The sequence below is a fragment of the Saimiri boliviensis genome, chromosome 14 (genome assembly GCF_048565385.1).
Source record: "Saimiri boliviensis isolate mSaiBol1 chromosome 14, mSaiBol1.pri, whole genome shotgun sequence".
NCBI classification, from domain to species: domain Eukaryota; kingdom Metazoa; phylum Chordata; class Mammalia; order Primates; family Cebidae; genus Saimiri; species Saimiri boliviensis.
Genome location: NC_133462.1, coordinates 58784216 through 58810327, shown reverse-complemented (window position 1 = coordinate 58810327; position 26112 = coordinate 58784216). Strand labels below are relative to the sequence as shown.

At 43.1% G+C, this 26112-nt stretch overlaps 2 protein-coding genes across 13 annotated transcripts in view; one reads left to right on the top strand and one right to left on the bottom strand.

The window, feature by feature from the left end:
- Positions 1-5545, bottom strand: part of SRGAP2 (SLIT-ROBO Rho GTPase activating protein 2) — a 270134-nt gene extending 264589 nt beyond the window's left edge. For 4 of the 9 annotated variants that reach the window (XM_010341021.3, XM_003930445.4, XM_010341022.3 and 1 more), the window contains exons 1-2: positions 5406-5545; positions 3007-3624 (exon numbers count right to left, since the gene is read on the bottom strand). In XM_010341021.3, the coding sequence (XP_010339323.1) occupies positions 3007-3073 (67 nt within the window). In that variant the 5' untranslated portion in view covers positions 3074-3624; positions 5406-5545. Of the gene's footprint in view, positions 1-3006; positions 3625-4391; positions 4576-5405 lie in introns of those variants that run through there. The other 5 variants (XM_039463491.2, XM_039463492.2, XM_010341027.3 and 2 more) reach the window with 3 other exon arrangements.
- FAM72A (family with sequence similarity 72 member A) lies at positions 4665-25275 on the top strand. Of its 4 annotated transcripts, XM_074385097.1 has the most exons (5): positions 6246-6557; positions 7068-7199; positions 9785-9862; positions 13674-13798; positions 22397-25274. In XM_074385097.1, exons 2-5 carry the CDS (start codon positions 7135-7137, stop codon positions 22489-22491), a joined length of 363 nt encoding a protein of 120 aa, XP_074241198.1. In that variant the 5' UTR covers positions 6246-6557; positions 7068-7134; the 3' UTR covers positions 22492-25274. The 4 variants fall into 4 exon arrangements, with proteins under 4 accessions (XP_039319427.1, XP_074241198.1, XP_003930495.1 ...); XM_039463493.2 differs by lacking the exons at positions 6246-6557; positions 7068-7199 and adding an exon at positions 4665-5215 and having other exon boundaries at positions 22397-25275; XM_003930446.4 differs by having other exon boundaries at positions 6464-7199; positions 22397-25273.
- Positions 25276-26112: the final 837 nt, after the last annotated feature.

The window sequence follows — 26112 nt, the reverse complement described above, 5'->3', positions numbered from 1 at the left end:
AATAATTTATATATCTCATCATCAACTCACTACACCTTAGGAAATCTATTTTATTTTACCTATTTTCCAAATAAGGAAACTGAGGCTTAGGTAAGTCATGTAACTTGCCTGAAGTGAAAGGCAAGCAACTGGCAGAACCAAGATTTAAACCTAAATCCCTCTGACTCTAAAAATTGCACTTAACCACCAAACCAAACTGCATAGCTGTTATAGCAATTTTCTTTTTATCTTGGCATCTGTAAGAGAAGTAAGTCTGGCAGCACCATGAGTCCCATATAACACATAAAAAGCTGACACTCATAATATTTCTGACCCAGGGCTTCTTGCTAGTGGGGGGGCAGAGCCAACCCAGATCCCAGGCCATTTGTCTCCAAATTCTGTGCTGTTCCATAAAGAGCCTAGCTTCCAGAATATAAGCTCCACAAATGTGAGACTTTTGCTTCTTCACGGCTGTATTGCCAGTCCCCAGAACACATAGTAAGCACTCAATAGTTAATGAAAAAAGGAACGAAGTCAAGCTGCCATGGTTTGGCTGTGCGACCTTGGAAGGGCTTCTTGTCCTCTCTAAGCCTCAGTTTCCTTATATGGTGAATGGAAGGTGACAATAATATCCACTTCCTGGGTTGATGTGAGGATTAAACCAGACCACTCATTTAAAGCACCTGAGACAGTCCGGAATGTAATGAGCAACCAAAATGTAATCTACTATTATCATAATTATCATTACTACTATTATTCATTGACAGATTTGGGCTCCTTAAGAATTTTTCATGTTTTCTCACCCTGGTCAGATGATGTTTCGTAGTAAAGATACAGAATAGGGAATTGAGAGTTGGTAAATCTGCTTCTAGTTTCAGATATGCCACCATCTAGCTGTGTGACCTTGGACAAGCATCTTCAGTTCTCTGTATTCTCCTCAGCTGTAAAATGAAGGACTAAACTATTCAAATCAGTTCCATAAGCATTCATCAGGCACCTTCTCAGAGTAAGACATCATGCTTAGCCATGTTGAGCATTCAGGATCAATTTCTATGATCCTGAATCGTATCAGTGGAAAAATATCAGAGCAAAGCAAAACAGTCTAATGCTGTGGCACAGTTGAAGAGAAAACCCCAATAGCCAACTGCATTACATCATCTCAATGAGCAATGTTTGTAAATATCCAAAGTGTTTAATTTTGAGACACTCTTGAGAAATCTTTTGCCAATAAGAAATTGGCAGATACAGTTCTATTAACACCTATCAGCCTTGAACCTTCCAAAAAATAAACATTTAAAATCACTTTGCACCTTAGACAAATGGCATGCTTCTGGAGAGAAATCTGGGAGATCAAAGTTATTAACACTCCTGATGGCAACAGTTTAAGAATAGGATGTGTTAAAAAAAAAAAAAAAAAAAAAAAAAGACATATCTGGTTAAGACTGCAGGGGGGATTCCAAGAGCAAATTGCAGTGCATCTGGACAGGACACCAAGGCCAGTGGCCTATTGTTTACAAAAACAAACCTGGATTATGAACAGTGACAAGAGGCCAAGACCTCAATTATAACTCACAACCACACCTCTCTCAATCCCAGTTCAACTGAAGCTATCAATCAGTCAACTCCCCCATCTCTGTAATAAACCTACCAATATCTACAGCCAAGTGGATTAGAAGGCCCCTTAGGGCACCTCCAGCATTGACCAAACTAATGACATAAAAAAGATCCTGTAGGTACAATAAGGACTTCAGACAACCTTCCAACCTCCCAAGAGATAAGGGAGCTACCCATTTCAAACTCTACCCCTACCCCCACCCCTCAGCAATCATTTAAGGGGAGACATGGTCCTTCTCAAGTCCTCTCTGATAGGAAAAGGTCTCCTTGCACTGGTGCAGGGAACAGAGGGGCCCCTCCCTTGTACTCTGAAACAAAGGAAAACCCAGAGCTCCAACCATGTGGTGTAACATTCAAGGCCACCCACCTCTTCCACTCCCTAGCTAAGGTCTCAATGGGCTGGAGCCACATGGCTCTTTCCAGTGACTGACCAGGAAAGGACAGTGCCTTGCACAAACACATGCTGCAGCTCTTTAACAGGCAGGAACCCTTCCTATGGGAATTGCGGGTTTAAAAAACGCTATCTGAGTAAGGGCTCTTATTCATGAGTCAAGTCAGACAGTCCACTAGGTAAGGAGATAGGTCACTTGGTTTCTCCAAAACTACATTTTGCTTTACCCTTCACATTTTTCCGGAGAGAAAAATGGGGCTTTAAAAGCATGTCTTCTGGAGCAGAGGGCCACAGCACAGAAGGGTTAAACAATTATGTCTTCCCATTTTCCAGAATCAGCACCAACCAGCAACCCTAACATCCTCCCAACTCTATTCAGATTCAGGTGAGGGCGGAGACCGAGCCTGTGTGGCCTTATTCTTTCTGTTCTCTGATCTCTGATTGCATGCAGGCCGACCAGAGACCAGACAGGTACAAGGTACATCCAAGGTAGCAATGGACTCTTGGAGTCCAGTGCCATAGCAAATCTCATGTTTTAATATAGTGCCTCAGAAAAACCCTCTCTCTCCCAAGGGTCTCCAAACGGTACACCTTCTCAAGGTTGCCTTTCTGTCTGGACTCCTCTTCAGTCTCTGAAATAAATGTCCAAACACCTGTCAGATTTCAGTTGTCTTTGAAGGAAATCTGACCCAGAGAACCGGAGGCAAATTGTGCCTTTCTCTCACCAAGAGCCTCCTGCCCCTCCCCCGACCCTGTCAGCTTGGGGGAAAGGGCTGCCAAAATCACGGTCAGCCCCACAAAGATACTCCTACGGCCCACTCTAAAAATTCCTTTCCAGTGCCAGCAGCCCTTGACACTGCCCATCCTTTGGAGGTTCAGACCCACCTATGAAAGCACCTCTGGGGTCAGCCTGCCCCCATCTGCTCCACCCAAAGAAATAAACAGCCTGCAAATCAGGGTGGAAATACATGCCTCACCAGTCCACAGAGCATTTGCAGTGTGCTATTTTTCAAAGCCCTTACCTTTGACCTGAGTATCGTACTCTGCTATGATCTCCTTATCCTTTTTGAATTTGGCTGGAGACGTCATGTTTTCCTTTTTTCTTCCAAATTCGAAATGTGAATTGATAGATCCACGGAAAAAAATCCAACCACCTAAATCAATACCTCCAAGACAGCTTCTCTAGAGGGCGGAGGAGCCCTCCCCCCACCCCGCGGCGGTCTCCAGCGCTCCGTGGAGCGCGGGCTGCGGGCTGGGCAGGCGGCTACGGCGGGCACATGCAGACGGTGGGTGCTGGGGCCGGGTGCCGCGGCGGCTGGTGCCTGTGCTAGAGCTGGAGCCGCAGCCTCAGCATTAGCCGGGAGAACTGCAGCACCCGGAGGCTGGCCTGGGGTCTGACATCAACGACACAGGCGGGGAGTGGAAGTCCTTCCGCACAACATGGTGTGGGGCTGCGGGGGTGTGGACGCGCCCAGCTGTGTCCTCGGGAGGGAGTGGGTGCTTTTCGGGGTGCCGGGGGAGGGCTGGGCGTGCTTCGCGGTTTTTTGTCGTAGAGGCTCGAAGATGCTGCAAATCAAATCCCAAACGGGAGCCGCAGCAGCGCAGACTGGATCGGAAGTCGTTTGCTCCAGTTCACTTGCCTGTAAATGCAGGAAAAGGGGGAGGGGGCGATCAGCCAGAGAGCAGATCCTAATCACGGCGGGGGTGGGGTAGGGGACGTAGTTCGGAGCCCGCCCTGGGCCCATTCCAGTCCTCCAAACGCCACCAGGTCGGCAGAGCCCGGCGCTGCGAGGTGGGGAGGAAGGAAGCTCCCTCCGGATTTTGTTTTAAGGCTGAAAGAAAACACTTTGGAGCAGCCGCCTGCGCGGGCTCCGGGCGGAGACTGCAGGAACGCGGGGCACCGGGCGGGGACTGCGGCACTTCGGTGGCCTCCCAAGCTCCGCCGGCGCTGGGCAGCGTCCAGACCGAGGGAGCCCTCCCGACCTAAGCCCCGGACTGGGCCCCAGACCCCCAGCTGAGTCACCTCCCTGGACATCAAAGGGGATCAAAGCCGGGGAGGGACAAGCCACCCGGGCACAACTTTTCTTCCCCTCCCGCCCCTCCTCCCAGTTGTTTTGTGTTTGGTTACTAGCTTCTCTTGGCAGCAAAATGTTGGCGGGGCGGGGGCTGGGGGTGCGGAGGGGTGGCAAATCTGCAGGAAAAAGCCTGCTCGGCACGGGACACATCCAGGAAAACAATGTGGTCAGCTGAAGCAGGAAACGGGTTAGAGGATAGGGTCAGGGCTGGGAAAGCCGAGGGGCAGCCAGCGGAAGGCAGCCGTCACCTCCCCCAAGTTGACTATAGCGACTATAAATGCCACCCTCAATATTTTTTTGCCACCCAAGCCGAGAGATCCCAGATATCGCACCCAATCCCAGGCTGGGGATGGGGAGGTTGGTGAGGTCGCAGTCCCCACTCCTCGCACCAGGAGGTGCCCGAGAAGATTCGGTCGAGGCCCAGGAAGCGGGAGGGACGCGAGCCGAAGCGCGGAGCCTGGCGTCTAGCTCCCCCGCGTGCCGCAGCGGCGACCCTTCCTCCTTGGTTGTTCCTTTTCCTCCGAGCGCCAGGAGGAGGAAGCTCCCGCCAGCGTCTCCCACTTCTGGCGGCTGGAGGAGGGGGCCACACTGAGGAAGTAAGACAGGGAGCAAAGGCGGCAGGGTTCAGGCGGACAGGAAGCGGGAGGCGGGTGTGAGATAGGGTCCAGAGGCTGGAAGGGAGCCCGGGGACGACCGGAGCGGCACACGCTCGGAAGGCGGGAGAGGGCAAGGAGAAGGCTGCCTTGGGGGTGAGGGGCATTGGGGACGATCATGGGCCGCGATGTTGCGTGAAGAGCGAGAACGTTAGGAACTGTGGGGACCGAGATGTGGTCTAGGAATGGGAGTGGGTGAAGAGAAGTCCATCGCGGCAGGCCGAGGGGTGGAACTGGGGGAAAGCCCCGGAAGCTGCGCGGAACACCCATCCTCCTGGGTCCTGGGCTGGGATTGCGGCTGTCCGCCAAGGCTGGGAGGCAGGGAAGGAGGCCAGCCGATGGTTACGCGCGATGCCAACGACTACTGCCCCACAGTGGACCGCGGCTGCCCGTGTGCGGAGGAACGGGGGAGGCGGCTGGGTGCGGGCTGCTCTTCGGTGGGTGAGCCAGGACAGAGTCCCAGGCTGTACAGTGATGGGCGGAGAGACTCGCAGTCCCGAGAAGTATTATGGGCTGTACTGGGAGATTTGGAGAGGGTGGAGGGGCGGTCTGAGGGATTTCGGGCGGCACCGTTAAGGCGATGCCGGGAGCAGCATCCGCGCCCTCTCCTTCCCGCCCCAGCCCGGGTTTGTTCAGTCAGGGCTCCAGCCCGGCGGCCGAGAGGAAGAAAAGGAAGAGGGAAGGAGCCTTTACCTGGCTCTGACGCGACGGGTCCCAGGCCCCCGGCTCCGCTTCCCACTCAGAGCTCTCCTCCCCTCTCTTCCCCGCCACCCGCTTCTACGCAGATCGGTGCCCCAGTCCCTCGAGGAGCCTCCGCCAACTCCGCAGGACCCCGCCGGGAACCAGAGCCCACCCCTTTACCAATCACCGCCCGCTTTCTATCGACCGATGGGGCCTATAGCCAATAGGAAGAGCGGATCCCGAGAGGCCCGGAATGAGGAGGAGGAGCTGGCAAAACTTGGAGGTGTGACTAGCGCTGTGGAGGCGTGGTCACAGATTAAGCTCCACCCCAGGTTGTCGAAACCTTGAGTAGAACTGATGGGCGGGATTAAGATGGAGCGGACGACCAAACACAAACTCTTGAGCGAAGGCATGGCCAATTGGGCCGGGGTAGAGAGGTGGGGTGTTGCGGGGAAATATAGCCAATAGAGAGTAGAGACCGGCGGGTACTGTAGATTCTCTCCCAATAAGAAGCGGGAAGGGCGTGCCTTGCCACTTTCTCCAGGGCTAAGGGAGGATTTGCCGAAACTTCCCGAAGCCAGCCAATGAGATCGGAGGCGGAGCCAAGCTCGGCCAACCAAAAAGCCGAGCTGATCTCTCAGCACCGTTACTGGGGCGGTGCCTATAGTCTTCAAGCCACTAGCTCTGGTCAGGGGAGGCCCCGGAGCCTTCCAATGCGGGACGGAGGCAAGCTCTAGTTCTCCCAATCGCTGCGCGGCGCTGGCAATTCAAACTGACACCAGGTTGGAGAGGCAGGAAAAGCGGAAGAGGGAGCAAAAACCAACGTGTTCGGTGACAGACCCCGGCGCTGACTGAGCCCCAAAAGCGACTTCAGCCCTGCCCCACCACCACCACCACCGCGCGCCGGGGGAACGGCCGCTCCGGGAAGAGACCTGAGGGGACTGCGGGGGGCAAGGGGGACAGCCGAGGGGAGGGAGGACGCGAGAGAAACGGCGCGAGCGCGAGCGCGAGCACGCCGAGGGCTGGGGACGGCCAGGAGAGGGGCCCGCGGACCCGTAGAGCGGAGGAAGGTCCGGGAGAGAGTGGGGCGGGACGGAGGAGAACGCGGGATCTCCCGTCGGAAAGAGCGAAGGGAGTTCCTGAATCCTGGGCGAAGGAGGCGTGGTAGGGACGCTAAGCCCGAGATCCCTGAGCTGGGAACGGGAGCGCTCTGGGGGAGGGGCTTAACGCTGGGAAAGGGACGTCTTAAAAGAGGAGAAGCTTTAAATTAGAGACGATCCGAGGAGGCTGCGGGAATTGCTGGGAAGGGGCGGGAGCTGAGGGGTAGAGGACTCCTTCAGACAGGAGAAAGGGAAAGCTGTTGAGAAGTTCGCCTCAAACCCCACCCGCCTCCTCTCCAATTCAAACTCCACTCCCTTCCCCGAAAGTTAAAAGGAAAACCAGTTTGCCGCGCCTCCCCTGTTTCTACTCAATAAATTTTGCTTCTGCTCCTCCACCAGGAAAACAGAAAAGAACTCATTTCCTTCCCAGTTTTAGGGCTTAGAGAAGCTCGAGGCCTCGCAACTTGGTTTTTAGCCTAGGGGAATCAAAGTAGTAGGAGCATTGCTCTTGTTTCCCTTTTCAAAATCCTACACCTCATCCTTCCTGCGACGCCATGACTACCAACATTTGTAGTTTCAAGGACCGGTGCGTGTCCATCCTGTGTTGCAAATTCTGTAAACAAGTGCTCAGCTCTAGGGGAATGAAGGCTGTTTTGCTGGCTGATACTGAAATAGACCTTTTCTCTACAGACATCCCTCCTACCAAGTAAGTCATGCTAGAGGTGGGCAACGGTAGCTTTTAACTAAATGGGAAAACTTATGGCTTGGATCCCTGGGAGTCAACAAGGAGGTTATCGTTTCCAGCCACTCCCAACAGTTTGATGATCCCCTTGGAATATATCTAAGTGGGCAGACTGTCTGGACAAAGTCTGTGGTTTAGCCAAGGTGGTCAGTCCTGATGTAATGCTTCTAATTCAATTACAGTCATGCGACCACACATCTCTTAAGTTTGATCCCTGTTCGGTGCCCTGCCCAACCATCCTATTTCACTGAATCAAGTCCATGACCTAGACTCGAGGTAAATTCAGGCAAATTTTCTGTACTGTTGGAGAGGAGAGGTATTTAAGTTTTTCATTTTTATCTATGAAATCTTGCACCAGGAAAAAAAAAAAAGTTTTCCATCATTATTTGCAATTGGCATCCTGAATCAGATCCATTGTTCATCAAATTCAGTTTTCTTTCCTCAAAACTATTTCTCTCTGAAAGAGATGTAAATAGATTTTTATGGGATGAAAAATAGAGACTTACTTAGCCTTAATCCTTATTTCCCATTAAGCCTATTTTGGATATTACACATTTGTTCCCATAATTGAACCCTTTTAAAATCTGCTTGTTTTCAGCCACTAACTGCTTTTGAGTGTAGAGTCCTTAAGAATTTGCTTCCTATTTGGTAAAATAGCCATTTTATTTGACTCAAGTAACCTTTTTCTAGCTCTAAATGATACTTTCTCTTTCCATAGTCAACATGTATATGCCCTACATGAATCTTCAAGATTTAGTTCTTTATTGAAATTTTATTATTAAAAGGAAAGTAATTATCAAAACTGTGAGTGGACAGTTATTCTCTAAGTGTTTGGATATAGAGCCAGAGGAAGCAGGCTAATAACCATAATTCATTTTAAATGAATTTTATGATAATGATAGAAACTTTACAAGTTTTTTAATTTACCCAGGTAAAGCTGTGTACTCTTCCTTACTTGAATTCTTTTCTGAATTCGTCTAAGTGTAATCATGCCTATCAGCAAAGCCAAAGTCTCTCATTTATTGCAGAGATAAATGGGTTATTTTTAAATCTTTTTAATTTTTTTAAATTAATATTTTAAGTTTTTTTGTGTGTACATTGTATATGTATTGCAAAAAAAAAAAAAGGAAAAACACTAGACAATAAATCATAGAACCTGTTGCTACAGAGTTCTATGATTCATTGTCCACTGCTTTTTCTTTTTAGTAGCTCATATACAAATTTAAAATATTAACCCATTCATCTTTGCAATAGCTGTGGTAAGTAATAAGGCAGTCATAAGGAAGGCTAGGTGAATTGTTAGGGGTTAGACCCAAGTCTAGAATAGAATCAGATTTTTCTTATTTTCAGCTCTTCTTTTTAGGGGTTAAAATAGTGATGAATTAACATGCTAAGATGTATATGAATCAATGAACACATAAAAATTTTTTAAATGGAAAATTTGTCATGTTTATGGTGAGCTCACAAATATAAACTGACTCTTTAAAAATATACTTCTGTGTTAGAGTCTTTTTCAGCTCTTTGGGTTGGAAATATTTGTGCTAAATGAAGCATAGAATTTCTATCTGATCTAGCAGTTCTGGATATATAGCCAAAAGACTTCAAAGCTGGATCTTGGAAGAGATATTTGCATACCCATGTTCATTAACAGCATTATTCACAGTAGCCAAGAGGTGGAAACAGCCCCAATGTCCATTGACTCTACAGGTGAATGGATAAACAAAATGTGGTATAGGGTGCCTATAGTTCCACCCACTTGGGAAACTGAGGTAGGAAGGTCACTTGAGCCCAGGAGTTCAAGTCCGGCCTGGGCAACATAGCAAGACACTGTCTCTTAAAAAAAAAGTCAGGCACAGTTGCTCACACCTATAATCCCAGAACTTTGGGAGGCCAAGATGGGCAGATCACGAGGTCACTCCTTGTGACCACCCTGGCCAACATGGTGAAACCCTGACTCTACTAAAATACAAAAAATTAGCTGGGTATGGTGGTATGTACCTGTAGTCCTAGCTACTTGAGAGGCTGAGGCAATGGAATTGCATGACCCCAAGAGATGGAGATTGCAGTGAGCCAAGATCACCCCACTGTACTCCAGCCTGGCAACAGAGCGAGACTGTCCCCCTTCCCCCCAAAAAAAGGTATATACATATAATAGAATATTATTCACTCTTTAAAAGAAATAAAATCCTGTCACATGCTACAATATGAATGAAACAAGGAATTTATGTTAAGTGAAATAAGCCAATTACAAAAAGACAAATACTGTATGATTCCTCTTAGATATCAAAGTAATCAAAATCATAGAAACAGAAAGTATAATGGTGGCCAGGGGCTAGGAGAAGGGGAAGTTGGGGGTTGTTATTTGATAAGTATAGAGCTCCAGTTTTGCAAAATGAAAAAGGTCTCAAGATTCTTGTGTAACAGTGTGATTATATTTAATACATCTGCCCTGTACACATAAAAATGGTTGGTAAATTTTGTTAATTTTTTGCCACAGATAAATTTTTCATGAAGTGCATTTGACTATCATTATACCTTTCTCTCTCCAGCGCAGTGGACTTCACTGGACGATGCTATTTCACCAAAATCTGCAAATGTAAACTGAAGGACATCGCATGTTTAAAATGGTAATTTGTGGCACTATTCTGGATAGCCCTGGGTTTGGAAGATGGATATTGACACCAATGCATAGAGAAAGGTTCAGTGGGCTGCAACAAGCACTGGTGTAAAGCATGCAATGAGCCACTGAAAAGTCATTTATTACTTAGAACTATTTTTTAAAAGCATTTTGTGATGCTTCATGTAAGTATATAATTTTACAATTTTCAAAGTACATTCACAGTATCTGCATCAATTTTCAGAACAAGGCAATATAGGTTAGGGGGGAAAAAACACTTGGATTTACAATAAAAATCATGTTTGAGGTCTGACCCTATTTGGGTGAACTCCTTAAGCCTCTAAACTGATGAACCTCTGTTTTCTTATTTTAATTTTTATATTGTTATTCTTTTTTTATTTTTAGAGAGGTCTTGTACTGTTGCTCAGGCTGGAGTGCAGTGGCATGATCATAGCTCACTATAACCTTGCACTCCTGGGCTCAAGTAATTCTCCTACCTCAGCCTCCTGCATAGCTGGGACTACAGGCAAGCTCCACCATGCTTGGCTAAGTTTTTTATTTTTTGGAGCAACAGGGTCTTGCTGTTGTCCAGGCTGATCTCAAACTCCTGGCCGCAAATGATCCTCCCTCCTCAGCTTCCCAAAGGGCTGGAATTACAGGTGTGAGCCACTACATCTTAACTTAATTTCCTTCTTATTAAGATAGAAATTTAATAATATTCTGTATTTACCTTATCAAGTTACTGTGAAGATCAAATATGAATGTTAAAAGGCTCAATAAACTATTAATTACAACACAGCTGATAACTACTACTATAATATTTTGAGGAGTAGACAGACGTGTTATTATTTTCATTTTAGAAGGTAAAAAGTTGACATGTTCTCATTTAGATGGGGTTTGTATTTAGATGGGGTTTGTATTATAACTGACAATCCTAATAATTTAAATTGGCAAATTCTTCTTATGTGCTGTTTGATTTCATTCCTTCATTTATTCAAGCTATACTTATATTGAGGAACTAGTATGTGCCAGTCATTGTTACAAGGACTGGAAATACAACAAAAAAACTAGATGAAGTTACTGACCTTTGGACATTATTTTCTAGTGGGAAGATGATCAATCAATAAGGTACTTAAATAAATATTTAATATGGTGGAAAGTACTCCTAAAAAAGTAATAATAATAAAAGACAGAATTATGGAATTTGAGAAATTGAGAGCTATTTTAAATATCATGGTCATGGAAGTCTTGTTATAAAAAGTCAGAGAGAATAGCAGATGCAAAGAACTCATGGCAAAGAGAAGTTAGACATGTTCAAGTAATGAAAGATGACAGCTGGTATGGCTAAGATGTGAACATGGAGGGAGGGTAGTTTGAGTAGGTTAGAGACGTAGTCAGAACCCAGATAATCTAGAGCAGTATTGTCCAATAGAAATATGCAAGCCACATATATAATTTAAATTTTTCTAGTAACAGCATTTTGTTTTATTTATTTTTGAGACAAAGTCTTGCTCTGTCACCCAGGCTGGAGTGCAATGACACGATCTCAGCTCACTGCAACCTCCACCTCCTAGGTTCAAATGATTCTCCTGCCTCAACTTCTCAAGTAGCTAGGAGTACAGGCATGCACTGCCATGCCTGGCTAATTTTTTGTATTTTAGTAGAGACAGGGTTTCACCGTGTTGCCCAGGCTGGTCTCGAACTCCTGAGCTCTGGCAATCCACTCGCCTCGACCTCCCAAAGTGTTAGGATTGCAGGCATAAGCCACTGCACCCAGCCCACCTGGCTAATTTTTGTATTTTTAGTAGAAACGGGGTTTTGCCGTTTTAACCAGGCTGGTCTCAAACTCCTGACCTCGGGTGATCCATCTGTCTCAGCCTCCCAAAGTGTGGGATTACAGGTGTGAGTCACCATGCCCAGGCAACAACATTTTAGAAAGAAAACCAAAACAGGAAAGTTAATTTTAATCACATATTTTGTTTAACCCAGTGTATCCAAAGTGTTATTTTAACATGTAACCCACGTAAATTACTAATGTAATATTTTACATTCCATTTTTTGTTCTTACTCTTTGAAATCTGGTGTACATTTTACACTTACAGCACATCTCAATTCAGGCCAGCCCATTTCAAGTATACAACAGCCACATGTGTCTAGTGGCTATTATTTTTAATAGCATAGATCTAGACCTTGGTATGGAGGGGGTTTTATTTTCATTTTTGGCCACTGAAGAGGTTTTAACAAGGGAGCAGAATGATCTAATCTATGTTATTGGGCCAAGAGTGGTGGCTTCTGCCTATAATCCCAGCACTTTGGCAGTCCAAAGCAGGAGGATCACTTGAGCCCAAGAGTTTGAGACCAGCCTGGGCAACATGCTGAGACCTCATCTCTACAAAAACATACAAAAATTGAATGTTAGCTCTATGAGAACAAGGGCTTTGTTTACCACTGTATTTCTAGCACCTAGAGCAGTGCCTGGCAGATAGTAGGTACTCAATAAATGTTAGTTAAATGATGAATCAATGGATGAATGAAGGAATATAGGTGGTAATTAAACCATGGAATTTACCTTACAATATAGTCTTACAAATAACTGTCAGTCCTAGTCCAAAAACAACTTTTGTTTTTATTTGTTTGTCTTTCAAGCAAGTTATAATTAGAAGATATATTTTAGGTGGGCTGGTACTTTTATAGTAATCTTTAGAAGGTCTCATAAAAATGACTAACTTCTCAAATCTCACAGAGTAATACTAAGTAAGCTACAATAAGAATTTTTACAACTCAAGGTATAAACAGTCCGTGTTGCCATTTTTTTTTTAAGTACTAGCTAAAACATTCCCTGTAGGTTCACTCTATTTAATATGTGACTAGCTAGTTTAAAAAAAAATGTGAAAGAGTGAGGTACTTATAATCAGCTGGATAATTCTGAAAACTATAAAAACTTTTGCAACTTTCTCTAGAGGCTGTAGATTTGCTTTATTTCTGAATTCCTTCAAAAACACTGAGACTAAAATTAGAGCAGCCAGCTTGTATTTGGTTTACAGGGACTCATGCTGTCTTCCTACCTCTCCATCTGTTGAAACAGTTTTTAGGTGCTGGCATGAAACGAGAACATGTCAGAACCCAACTTACCACAGTCCTGGGATAGCAAAAACCTTTACCCACAGAACCAAGTTTATTTAATTATTTTGTCTATACAGCACATCAATTTGGGTGGTTTATAGAACAAATCACAACCTTATGGCCTCTAGAAGCTAACTTCTGAAGGGAGAATGCATAAAATGATACTAGCAGGCCGGGTGTGGTGGCTCACACCTATAATCCCAGCACTTTGGGAGTCCAAGGTGGGTGGATCACCTGAGGTCAGGAGTTTGAGATCAGCCTGGCCAACATGGTAAAACCCGGTACTCTACTAATAATACAAAAATTAGCTGGGCATGGTGGCACACACCTGTAATCCCAGCTATTCTGGAGACTGAGGCAGGAGAATTGCTTGGACCCAGGAGGTGGAGGTTGCAGTGAACCAAGATGGCGCCATTGCACTCTAGCCTGGGCAATAAGAGCAAAACTCTGTCTTAAAAATAAAAATAATAATACTAGCAAAGAAATGTGAGAATATGTTACTATTATTCACTTAAAGACTGCTTTCCCACTTGATGGTAGAGCTGCACCCTCATCCTATCTCAAAGATTCCAGCAATGAAAGTTGTTAGGAGAAAATGAGATCTAAATAATGTGGTCTATCTCTTTATGTAAGCACATAAAAAGACTTATCTGGCCAGGTATTACATGGTAGCTAGTAACATTTACTTTCTTTTCTAGTGGGAACATTGTAGGTTATCATGTGATAGTTCCATGTAGTTCCTGTCTTCTTTCCTGCAACAACGGACACTTCTGGATGTTTCACAGCCGGGCAGTTTATGATACTAACAGACTAGACTCCACAGGTAAGAAACAATTGACTTGGACATTCCTGTAACATTTCTCTATCAATAACTGAATAAATTCCCAATAGATCATTTCAGGATTCCTTTTAGATCTTCTTAGCTGGATCAGCTAGAGTGAAACTTCAGTTCTTTTTTCCCAGACATTCACTTATGAAACCTACTGGGCAAAATTCATTGTCATTTCTATGTTCATCCTTGTACTTAAGGCCTCAAACGTGGCTGAATTTCTCGGTATTTTAAAATGAATACTGTAATTGCTCTTAAATGCTGCCTTGATATATATTCTGACTTCAGAGAATTTTTGAAGATTTTAGATTTCATAGTCGTGTGTGTGTGTGTGTCTGTGTGTGTGTGTGTGTGTGTGTGTGTGTGTGTGTGTGTTAAGAAAGGGAGAGAGGCCAGGCTAGGGTAATGGGAGTAATATTTAACACCAAAGTATAAAGTATGTTGTACAGGCACAGTTGAAGACATTGTGCGTTCAGTTTCAGACCACCACAATAAAGCAAGCAAATATCACAATTACAGCAAGTCACACAATTTTTTGGTTTCCGAGTGTATATAAAAGTTATGTCTACAATATACTGTAGTCTTTTGAGTGTGCAGTACCATAATATCTAAAAAACAATGTACACACCTTCATCAAAAAATGTTACTAGTCCAAGAACAGAGTGGTGGCTCATGCCTGTAATCCGAGCAGTTTGGCAGTCCAAGACAGGAGGATCACTTGAGCCCAGGAGTTCGAGACCAGCCTGGGCAACGTGCTGAGACCTCATCTCTGCAAAAAATATAAAAATTAGCCAGGCATGGTGGTGCATGCTGTGGTCCTAGCTACCCAGGAGGCTGAGGTGGGAGGATCACTTGAATTTGGGAGGTAGAGGTTGCAGTGAGCTATGATCATGCCACTGCATTTCAGCCTGGGCAACAATACAAGATCCTGTCTCAAAAAAGAAAAAAAATGCTTTATTGCTAAAAAATGCGAATCTTCATCTGAACCTTCAGCAAGTCATAATTTTTTTGCTGGTGGAGGGGCTTGCCTCATTGTTGATGACTGCAAACTGATCAGGGTGGTGATTGCTGGAGGTTAGGGTGGCTGTGGCAATTTCTTTTTTCTTTCTTTTTTTGAGATGGAGTTTTGCACTTGTTGCCCAGGCTGGAGTCCAATGGCATGATCTAAGCTCACTGCAACCTCTATCTCCTGGGTTCAAGTGATTCTCCTGCCTCAGCCTCCCGAGTAGCTAGGATTACAGGCATGTACCACCACACCCAGCTAATTTTGTATTTTTAGTAGAGATCGGGTTTCTCCATGTTAGTCAGGCTGATCTCAAACTGCTGACCAGGTGATCCGCCCTCCAGGGCCTCCCAAAGTGCTGGGATTATAGGCGTGAGCCACTGCATCCGGCCTGGCAATTTCTTAAAATAAGACAACAATGAGGTTTGCTGCATGGATTGACTCTTCTTTTCACAAAAGATTCTGTAGCATGTGATACTGTTTGATAGCACTTTACACATAGTAGAACCTCTTTCAAAATTGGAGTCAGTTGGCCGGGCGCGGTGGCTCAAGCCTGTAATCCCAGCACTTTGGGAGGCCGAGGCGGGTGGATCACGAGGTCAAGAGATCGAGACCATCCTGGTCAACATGGTGAAACCCCGTCTCTACTAAAAATACAAAAATTAGCTGGGCGTGGTGGCGCGTGCCTGTAATCCCAGCTACTCAGGAGGCTGAGGCAGGAGAATTGCCTGAACCCAGGAGGCGGAGGTTGCGGTGAGCCGAGATCGTGCCATTGCACTCCAGCCTGGGTAACAAGAGCGAAACTCCGTCTCAAAAAAAAAAAAAAATTGGAGTCAGTCCTCTCAAATTCTGCTACTACTTTGTCAACTATGTTTATGTAATATTCCAAATCCTTTGTTTCCATTTGAACAACATCTACAGCATCTTCATCAGGAGTAGATTTCACCTCAAGAAACCATTTTCTTTGCTCATCCATAAGAAGCAACTCCTCATCGTTTCAAGCTCAATCATGAGATTGTAGCAATTCAGTCACATCTTCAGGCTCCCCTTCTAATTCTAGTTCTCTTGCTATTTCTACCACATGTGCAGTTACTTCCTCCACTGAAGTCTAGAACCTCTCATAGTTACCCATGAGTATTGGAATCAACTTCTACCAAACTCCTGTTAAGGTTGATATTTTGATCTCCCATGAATCAGGAAGGTGCTTTTCCAGAGGGTTTTCAATGTACTTTGCCCAGATCCACCAGAAGAATCACTAATCTATGGCAACTATTGCCTTATGAAATGTATCTCTTAAATAATAAGACTTGAAAGACTAAATTACTTCTTGATTCATGGGCTGCCAAACAGACTTTATGTTAAAGCATTAAACCAACATTTATCTCCTTGTACAACTCCATCAGAGCTCTTGGGTGACTAGGTCCATTGTCAATGAACAGTAAATTTTCAAAGGGATCTTTTTTTTTTTCTGAGCAGTAGGTCTTAACAATGGGCTTAAAATATTTAGTAAAACATACTGTAAACAGATTTGCTGTCATCCAGGCTTTGCTATATCATTGATAAGAGCACAGGCAAAGTATATTTAGCATAATTCCTAAGAACCCAAGAAATTTCAGAATAGTAAATGAGCATTGGATTCAACTTAAAGTCACCAGCTGCACTATCCTCTAACAAGAGATTCAGCCTGTCTTTTGAAGCTTTGAAGCCAAGTATTACTTCTCCTCTCTAGCTATGAAAGTCTTAGATGGCATCTACTTCCAATAGAAGGCTGTTTTGTGTGTATTGAAAATTTCTGCCAGAGGCAGTGGTTCACGCCTATAATCCCAGCACTTTGGGAGGCTGAGGTGGGTGGATCACGTGAAGAGAAGTTTGAGACCAGTCTGACCAACATAGTGGAACCCTATCTCTACTAAAAATAAAAAATTAGCCAGACATGACGGTATGTGAGGCAGAAGAATCACTTGAACCCAGGAGATTGAGTTTGAAGTGACCTGAAATCACGCCATCACACCAAGAACAAAACTCTATCTCAAAAGAATAAAATAAAATAAAATAAAATAAAATCTGTTGTTTAGTGTAGCCACCTTTATCAATGCTCTTAGCTAGATCTTCTGGGTAACTTGCTGCAGCTTCTACATCAGCACTTTTTGCTTCATCTGCACTTGTATTTTGTAGAAATGGCTTCTTTTCTTAAACTCTACAAACCAACCTCTGCTAGCTTCAAACTTTGTTCTATAGTTTCCTCGAATTTCTTGCCCTTCATAGAATTGCAGAAAATCAAGACCTCGCTCTGGATTAGGTTTTGGCTTAACAGAATGTCATGGCTGTTTTAATCTTCTATCTAGGTCACTAAAACTTTCTGCATATCAGCAATAAGGCTGTTGCACTTTCTTATTCATGTTTTCACTGGAGTAGCACTTCTTGTGTCCTTTAAGAACTTTTCTTTGCATTCACAAGTTGGCTAACAATTGGGCACAAAAGGCCCAATTTTCAGCCTGTCTCAGCTTTCAATATGTCTTTCTCACTACGCTTAATTATTTCTAGCTTTTGATTTAAAATGAGAGACTTTCTACTCTCACCTAAACACATACTGTAGAGGTCATTATAGGGATATTAACTGGCCTCATTTCAATATTGTTGTATCTTAGGAAGTAGGGAGGCCCCAGGAAAGGGAGAGAGAACAGCTGGTCAGTGGAACAATCAGAACACACAAAATATGTATTGATTACGTTTGCATTCTTAAGTGGATGTGCTCTTAAGTGGGTGTGGTTCATGGCACCCCAAAGCAATTTTAACAGTAACGTCACAGATCACCATAATATATATAATAATAATGAAAAACGTTGAAATATTGAGAGAATTACCAAAATGTAACAGACACAAGGTGAGCATATGCTGTTAGACTTACTCAATATAAGATCACCAAAACCTTCAATTTGTAGAAAGCCCAGTATCTATGGTATGCAATAAAGTAAAGCACAATTAAATGAGGTATGCCTATACTGATTATTTTAGCAAAGCCAGGCGTAGTGGCTCATGCCTGTAATCCCACACTTTGGGAAGCCAAGACTTCAATCACCTGAAGTCAGGAGTTTGAGACCAGACTAGCCAATATGGTTAAACCCCACTTGAACCCAGGAGGTGGAGGTTGCAGTGAGCTGAGATCACAACACTTTACTCCAGCCTGGGCAACAAAGTGAGACCCTATCTCAAAAAATTACTTTACTAAGAAAATACACTACCAATTCTTTTTTCTTTGTTCACTTTGTGTTAAGGTGCTAAGGTGCCGAATACTAAGTACTAATTCTTTTTTTTTTTTTTTTGAGGCAGAGTTTCACTCTTGTTGCCCAGGCTGGAGTGCAACAGTGCGATCTTGGCTCACTTCAACCTCCACCTCCCGGGTTCAAGCAATGCTCGTGCCTCAGCCTCCCTAGTAGCTGGGATTATAGGCATGCGCCATCATGCCTGGCTAATTTTTTTGTACTTTTAGTAGGGACGAGGCTTCACCATGTTGGTCAGTTGGTCAGACTGGTCTTGAATGCCTAACCTCAAGTGATCTGCCCACCTCGGCCTGCCAAAGTGCTGGGATTACAGGTGTAAGCCACTGTGCCTGGCCTCAAGTACCAATTCTTTTTTTTTTTTTTTTTTTTTTTTTTGAGATGGAGTCTCACTCTGTCTCCAAAGGCTAGAGTGCACTGGCACAATCTCGGCTCACTGTGACCTCTGCCTCCCTGGTTCAAGTGATTCTCCTGCCTCAGCCTTCTGAGTAGCTGTGATTACAGGCACACACCACCATGCCCGGCTAATTTTTGCATTTTTAGTAAAGAAAAGGTTTTGACATGTTGGCCAGGCTGGTCTCGAACTCCTGACCTCTGGTGATCCGCCCTCCTCAGTCTCCCAGAGTTCTAGGATTACAGGTGTGAGCCACCACACCAGCCAAAGTACCAATTCTTAAAGGGGATTTATATAATATTTTTTATATTGCCTGGAGCCATTCAGTTTTGTTATAAGATACATGTTCTCAATGTCTAACATCTATTTACACAACAGACCAAGTTGATTTTAAGGAACTTTTCCTTTTTCTTTTGGAGACAGGGTCTTGCTCTGTCACCTAGACTGGAGTGCAGTGGCACAATCTCAGCTCACTGCAGCCTCAACCTCCCAGGCTCAAGGGATTCTCCCACTTCAACCTTCTGAAGTGGGACCACAGGCCTGTGCCACCATGCCCAGCTAATGTTTTGTATTTTTCATAGAGACAAGTTTTTTGCCATTTTGCCTAGGCTGGTCTCAAACTCCTGGCCTCAAGTGATTGGCCCACCTCAGCCTCCCAAAGGGTTGCGATTATAGGCCTGAGACACCAAACCAGCTGACTTTAAGGAACTTGACAATCTAAGTTACACTAGCATTCTTAGGTTCCAAAATGCATGTTTTAGTCTCCTTTAGAACTTAAATATATTTTTTAATATATGATTTGCCTTCACAAACCAAAAGATCATGAATTGCAAGCTAGGTTGTCAGGGGTCTGTAAATGCTCCAATTATGCTTAGATTTTTATAGATTTGATTTTTTTTTTAAATCACCTGGGATTCAGCTGTGGCTCTCAATCCATCATTTATGGGGTCTTAATTTAAAACTTTTGGTATGTTAAGAAGGCTATTTTCATGTAAGAACTTATCTGAACTCCCCTAAGTGGGATACAGTCTCCTAATTTAAGCTTCCAGTTTTATATTTGTGTTGCCCATGGGACACATTAAAGGAAGTTTCTGCTTTGATAGTATTTTTCCTGCTTTACAGAATTCAAAACACAGGGTGGAGATTTTTCAAATTTGATTTACGTTTTAATATTGGTCAATTTTTCAAAGATAAAAGCCCAGCGTTCTTCCATTTGCACTGAATCTAATCCATAAGAAACAGATGTATCACAGGATTTCCTTCCTCCCTTCTTAACAGAGAAAGGAAGGTGCTGCTTCTGTCAGATCCAATCTCTTAGTTTATTTTTCCTCCTTTGAAGCAATTGTGCTGAGCTGCTTCATGTCTCTGAATACCGACTCCAAGAATATCAAGCTTCTGCTTTGTAACCTTAATATTGTGATTTCAAGCAAGATTTTCTAGATGTTTGGTATCAAAGCAGGTTTCTAATGGCATCACAACTATCCTTGAATCACCTGAACCAGTAATGTCAAAGGAATGCATAGACAAGCTTTACAAATTCTAGAATGTTTAGACTGAAAAAGACTCCTGGAGGTCTGTTTTCTAGACCTCTAGTCTTCACATAAAGACCTGATTTCCCAGAACTTTCTTGAGGGGGCTTGGGAAACCTCAGCTCAAATTTCATGAAATTGGCAAATCCCCTCAGAGGCAACATGGCTTCAGCCCTCCATTTACCTTTATGTGTTCTAATTTTTACTTAGATTTTTGCCTCACAATTTCTTACAGCTCTTTGTGTCAGCTCTTCCATGACATTTACCAGGAGCAGAACACCATTCATTCTTGTGGTGGGAGTGGGGTAGCATTTTTTATTATAAACAATTCAAATACAAAACGATTATAGAAAATAGTAAGATAGACATCTGTATCCCTACCAGCATCAAATACATGCTAACTTCTTGCCAGATTAGATTCCAGTATCTCCTTCAGTCAAGGAAAACAGTTTATTATTTCTACTATTTCAACAATGTCACACTACAAATCCCTGGGCATGTCTCCTTGGGCTACCTATGCAAGACGGGCAGCTGAGGAAGGAATGAGCAATGGGCTGTATTTGCAACATTTTTAAAAATTCACAAAATGGAATACTCTCTAGAAGTAAAAATAAATGAGCAAAATCTACACAAGTCAACATAGATTAACCTCAAAAACATAATGTGTGAAAAAGCAAATTAGAAAAAAACATGTAGCACAATAACATTCTATAAAAAATTTAAATCTGCAAAACAGTAATACATATTATCTATGGTTGCATGCATTTCTAGTAAAACCATGCATGGTATACTGGCAGTTGTGAACACTAAATTCAAACTAAATCTCCAAATCCATGCTCATTCCATTCCACCATGTGGCTTCTATCTCAGTGTGTACGGAGTGGGTATCCAGAATTGCTGAGTACTCTTTGTGTCCACGCTGATAACTGGACAGCTTAAGATCTGCTTTTCTGGCCAAGCATGGTGGCTCATGTCTGTAATCCCAGCACTTTGGGAGGCCAAGGCAGGGGAACCACCTGAGGTCAGGAGTTCAAGACCACTCTGGCCAACATGCTGAAACCCTGTCTCAACTTAAAATACAAAAATTAGCTGGGCATGGTAGCACTTGCCTTTAATCCCAGCTACTTGGGAGGCTGAGGCAGGAGTATCCCTTGAACCCAGGAGGCAGAGGTTGCAGTGAGCCAAGATTGCACCACTACACTCCAGCCTGGGCAACAGAGCAAGACTCCATCTCAAAAAAAAATGTTTTTTTTTTGCTTTTCTTGTGAAGTTAATTGACTATTCTAGTGGTCAATAGTGCTTTTAACTTATAATGTAATATATGCCCAGAGTAATAAACCTTGTCATTATTCCCTACTGTATGCTTAATCATTTACTCTATACCCATGCTGCATTCTTCAGTATGAAATCTGACTATTCTTTCTCAGTGAAGTTGTTGATTATTCTTTTGTTTATTGTAGTGGCTGGTGCAACCTGGTCCTAAATTTAGTTTACAGCTCTGCTTTTGGACTGAAACCCACTGGTATCAAGGATTGTAGTTCATATTATAACTGGCTCCAAACCCTTGCTTTTTTTCTAAATCAGAAAAATGGCACCAGCTACTTCTCTGCTTATTGAAGGGATAAGGAGACTTATTCAGGACTTTTCCCTGAACCCTACAAAGAGGCACTTCATCTAAAAGGATCCTGTGAGATCTCCATTCTTAAACATCATTAAAATAGATCAGAAAATTATCAGTGTATAGTGATTATAGTATAATGCAACTGGAGGCAGGGTTTGAGTAAATGGACTCCTGAGAGTCTTTTGAGCTCTAAAATTCTAGAATTCAAGCTCTTGCTTAAAAGGATTTGAAGAATGTTTATGTCCTACCCCTTAAAAAAAAAGTGTTTGCCAGGCATGGTGGCTCATGCCTGTAATCCCAACAGTTTGGGAGGTCAAGGAAAGAGGATCACTTGAGCCCAGGAGTTCGAGACCAGCCTAAGCAACAAAGTAGGAACCCGTCTCTACAAAATAAAATTAGCCAGGTGTGGTAGTACAAACCTGTAGTCCCAACTACTTAGGAGGCTGAGGTACGAGGATCACTTGAGCCCTGGAAGTTGAGGCTACAGTGAGCAGTGACTGTGAGCCGTAATCCTGCCAGGCACTCCAGCCTAGGCAACACAGAGAGATCTTGTCTCAAAAAAATAAATAAAGTTTATGTCCCAGATGGATAGTACCTAATATCTAAAAATTAGATAATTTTATTTGCAGTTCATTCTTTAATGGCTGTAGTTATTACTGCTAACACTATGGTTTATATAAGAATATTAACATATAAAGTTTTATAATTCATGTTCTGAGTTATAACAGTAGTGAGCATTAAAGAATTTTGTGACTTTTTATTTTCAGGTGTAAATGTCCTCCTTTGGGGCAACTTGCCAGAGATAGAAGAGAGTACAGATGAAGATGTGTTAAATATCTCAGCAGAGGAGTGTATTAGATGAATGGAATTATGATATATATAATATACAAACTTTTTTCTATTTAAAAATGTATTAATGGATCAACTTTAAAATTGTTGGTTTCCCAGTGATCTTTTTTAGAAAACAAAAATGGGGCATTTGCTGATGTATTTATTTGCTGTCTCTAATTAATTACCTCAGTTTGAAGCCAGTGGCATTGTGCTTTTCTTCTGTTTCTACTTCCTCTCCCCTACCTTCTTCTGCCCTTTGTAGTGTATTCTTCAATTCAGACAGGAGATTCTTTCATATATCACTCGATTACCTCCCAATCTGGGGGAGTTTTTCTTACAACTTGATACCAGATACCATTAATTTTACATTCCTGAATAAAGGCCTAGTGTTCAGCCATGCATATATCAAGCTCAACAGAGTTTTAATAGAGGATTAGGAAAACAAGCTGTTAGATTTCCATGAGCACTGATTCTCATAGGTTCTATTGGTGATAACTGCTTTAATATGGAGCAAGAGTTTGTGAATCAGCAATTAGAATAAATTAAAATTTAAAATATATGGAGGAATCCTCTTGATTGCTCAGCATGATGTTAGATAAATGAGTTTGTCAGAAAATATCAATATATATTGTTTAACAATGTTATTTATTTACATTCTTCTAAAGCCATTATGGATATTGTATTATGAGAGCTACACCTAAATAAGTTATCCTGTTCCCTAGGGCTTTCTCTGTAAATAGCAAATTTTAGAAGAGTAGTCTGTCCTAATTCTTAAATAGAAAAAAACTAAAGAAGCGATTTGCTTAAGCCATTGTACATTGTATATAAAGAGTTGTTTTGCTTTGCTTTGTTTTGTTTTTTTTAAAGCTGCGCTCAGAGCCACACAGGAATAGGAAAATGGGGTAGTGTTGGATTCTGTTTTTATGTAAAGCTAAAATAAATGTATCTCTTTAATATCTCAGTTGTAGGGATTTTGTCAATACTAAAGCAGACTGACTTGTGGTTTTGTAAATAAGGTTTATTCTAAAAATGACCATTCTTCCTTTAATTTTTTATTATACCCACTTATATGTAAAAAATAGAGAAATAGTACTTAAAGTACAGAATATAAGGCTAATGTTTATTGACTACTGAACCCTCCAAAGAGGCACTTAATCTAAAAGGATCCTGTGAGTTCTCCATTCTTAAACATCATTAAAATAGATCAGAAAATTATCAGTGTATAGTGATTATAGTATAATACAGCTGGAGGCAGGGTTTGAGTAAATGGACTCTTGAAAGTCTTTTGAGCTCTAAAATTCTAGAATTCAAGCCCTTGCTTAAAAGGTTTAAAGAATGTTTATGTCCTACCCCTTAAAAAAAAAAGTGTTTGCCAGGCATGGTGGCTAATGCCTGTAATCTCAACAGTTTGGAAGGTCAAGGAGAGAGGATCACTTGAGCCCAGGAGTTCGAGACCAGCTAAGGAAACATAGTAGGAACCCGTCTCTACAAAATAAAATTAGCCAGGTGTGGTACTACATACCTGTAGTCCCAGCTACTGAGGTGTGTGCCATATGCCAGATGCTATTCTAGGTGCTTTAGACATTTACTTCACTCCACACAATAAACCTATGAGGTAGGTACCATTCTTTTTTTTTTGAAACTGGTAAATCAGGTGGCATAACCGGTCAGAGATGCTCAGACAGAAGACTGACTCCAAAAGCTCCTGCTGAGATGAATTATTTATGGTCTTACTTAGCCAGGATACCTGCTGGGTAAGTAACTACATTGTTATATGCCCTAGATGAGGGCAGAAGTGACTGACTTGAAGGTGAATAAATTAATGTAGGGTCTTAGGGTATAAGTGACCTGAGGGCATTGAAAGAGAAATTTACCACAAATCAAGATAAAAGGTGATTCAGGAAATGCTGTTACTCCCACCTGGAAAACTTTTCCAAAAATCTTTCACACTAACCATTAACACTGACAGAAGGCCATCAAAAGAACCAATGGAATGAGTATGGAATAATTTGTTTGGGGATTGGTTTTTTTGGTGGCTGTGTGTGTGTGTGTGTGTGTGTGTGTGTGTGTTTTAACCTCAACCTCAAGTTCTTTCTGGAAGAAGGTGGGCATAATCTATAAGAGAAAAATATATATATATATACTTCTTTGGTTAACTTGTGGCAAGTTTAAAATTCAATAGAGTCATCTGGTTTCCGTTCAGCTCATGCCTTCAAAGGCTATGGTTGAATGAGGGTCTCTTTGAAGAGCAAAAGCAAGACAGAGGTGCACTGATTGAAGCAAGCCCCAAATGTGATTCCATTCCAGCTGGGGAATATTTCAGCTACCTTTGGCTAACTGGGTTATGGGAAAGCCAATTCTAAACAGAAAACCAATTTTAAAAGTTTTATCTAAAGAAATATATTCATGACACTAGTGTGTTTTTTGTTTTTGTTTTTTTTTCTTTAGAGGCAGGGTCTCGCTTTGTTGCCCAGGCTGGAGTACAGTGGTATGTTTATAGCTCACTAAAGCCTCAAAGTCCCAGACTCAACGATCCTCCTGCCTCAGCCTCCCCTGTAGCTAGGACCACAGACCTGCACCACACCTGACTAAATGACAGTGGTTTGTGGGGGGTTTTGTTTGTTTGTTTCTTTGTTTTGTTTTTGTTTTTGAGACAGGGTCTCACTCTGTCACCCAGGCTGGCATGCCGTGATGTGATCTTGGCTCATTGCAACTTCTGCCTCCTGGGTTCAAGCAATTCTCATGCCTCAGCACCCCCAGGTATCTGGGACTACAGGCCCGCACCACCATGCCTGGCCAATTTTTGTAGTTTTAGTAGAAGGGGTTTTGCCATGTTGGCCAGCCTGGTCTTGAACTCTTGGCCTCAAGTGATTCACCACCTTGGCCTCCCAGAGTGTTGGGATTATAGGAATGAGTGTGAAGTCAACACTGTTTTTTGTTGTTGTTGTTTTTTGTTTTTGAGACAGAGTCTGGCTCTTGTTGCCAGGCTGGAGTGCAATGGCACAATCTCAGCTTGCTGCAACCTCTGCCTCCTGGGTTCAAGCAATTCTCCTGCCTCAGCCTCCTGAGTAGCTGGGATTACAGGCACGCACCTCCACTCCTGGCTAATTTTGCACTTTTAGTAGAGACAGGGTTTCTCCATGTTGGTCAGGCTGGTCTCGAACTCCCGACCTCAGGTGATCCCACCATCTTGGCCTCCCAAAGTGCTGGGATTACAGGCATGAGCCACCTCGCCTGGACTACCAACACTGTTTTTTAATAAAAGCAAATTGCATACACTCTGGTAAGACCAAAGCAGAATCAAATATATCGATTTAGGATACACCTTCTACCCCTCGTGTAATTCCTAGGCCAAGAAGTTTCATCTATGCTTTGGTCCTCTTTTAATATTTGATTCAATGCAACACACCTGTATTATTCTCCAATAGTGTGGCAAGAATGGTACAATGACATGCTCACACTTGCCTTCAGGGAGTACACAGTAAATTGAGGAAAGGATAGAACTCAATGAGGCCACCTAATTCATCAGGTTAAGTGATTTAACAAAGTACTGCTTACAGTGCTATGACTCCAGAGATGAAAGAGTCATCACTTTGAGTAGCAGGAGAGAGTGGGAGTTGAGAAAGCTACTGAGAAGAAATGATACTTGAGG

Bases quoted from the DNA above. Each gene is read 5' to 3' on its own strand.
- FAM72A (XM_039463493.2), top strand. From the start codon at position 5,064: ATGCCAACGACTACTGCCCCACAGTGGACCGCGGCTGCCCGTGTGCGG. The intron at 5,216-9,784 runs GTATTATGGGCT...TTCTCTCTCCAG, and splicing joins GAGACTCGCAGTCCCGAGAA to CGCAGTGGACTTCACTGGAC. The intron at 9,863-13,673 runs GTAATTTGTGGC...TTTCTTTTCTAG, and splicing joins GACATCGCATGTTTAAAATG to TGGGAACATTGTAGGTTATC.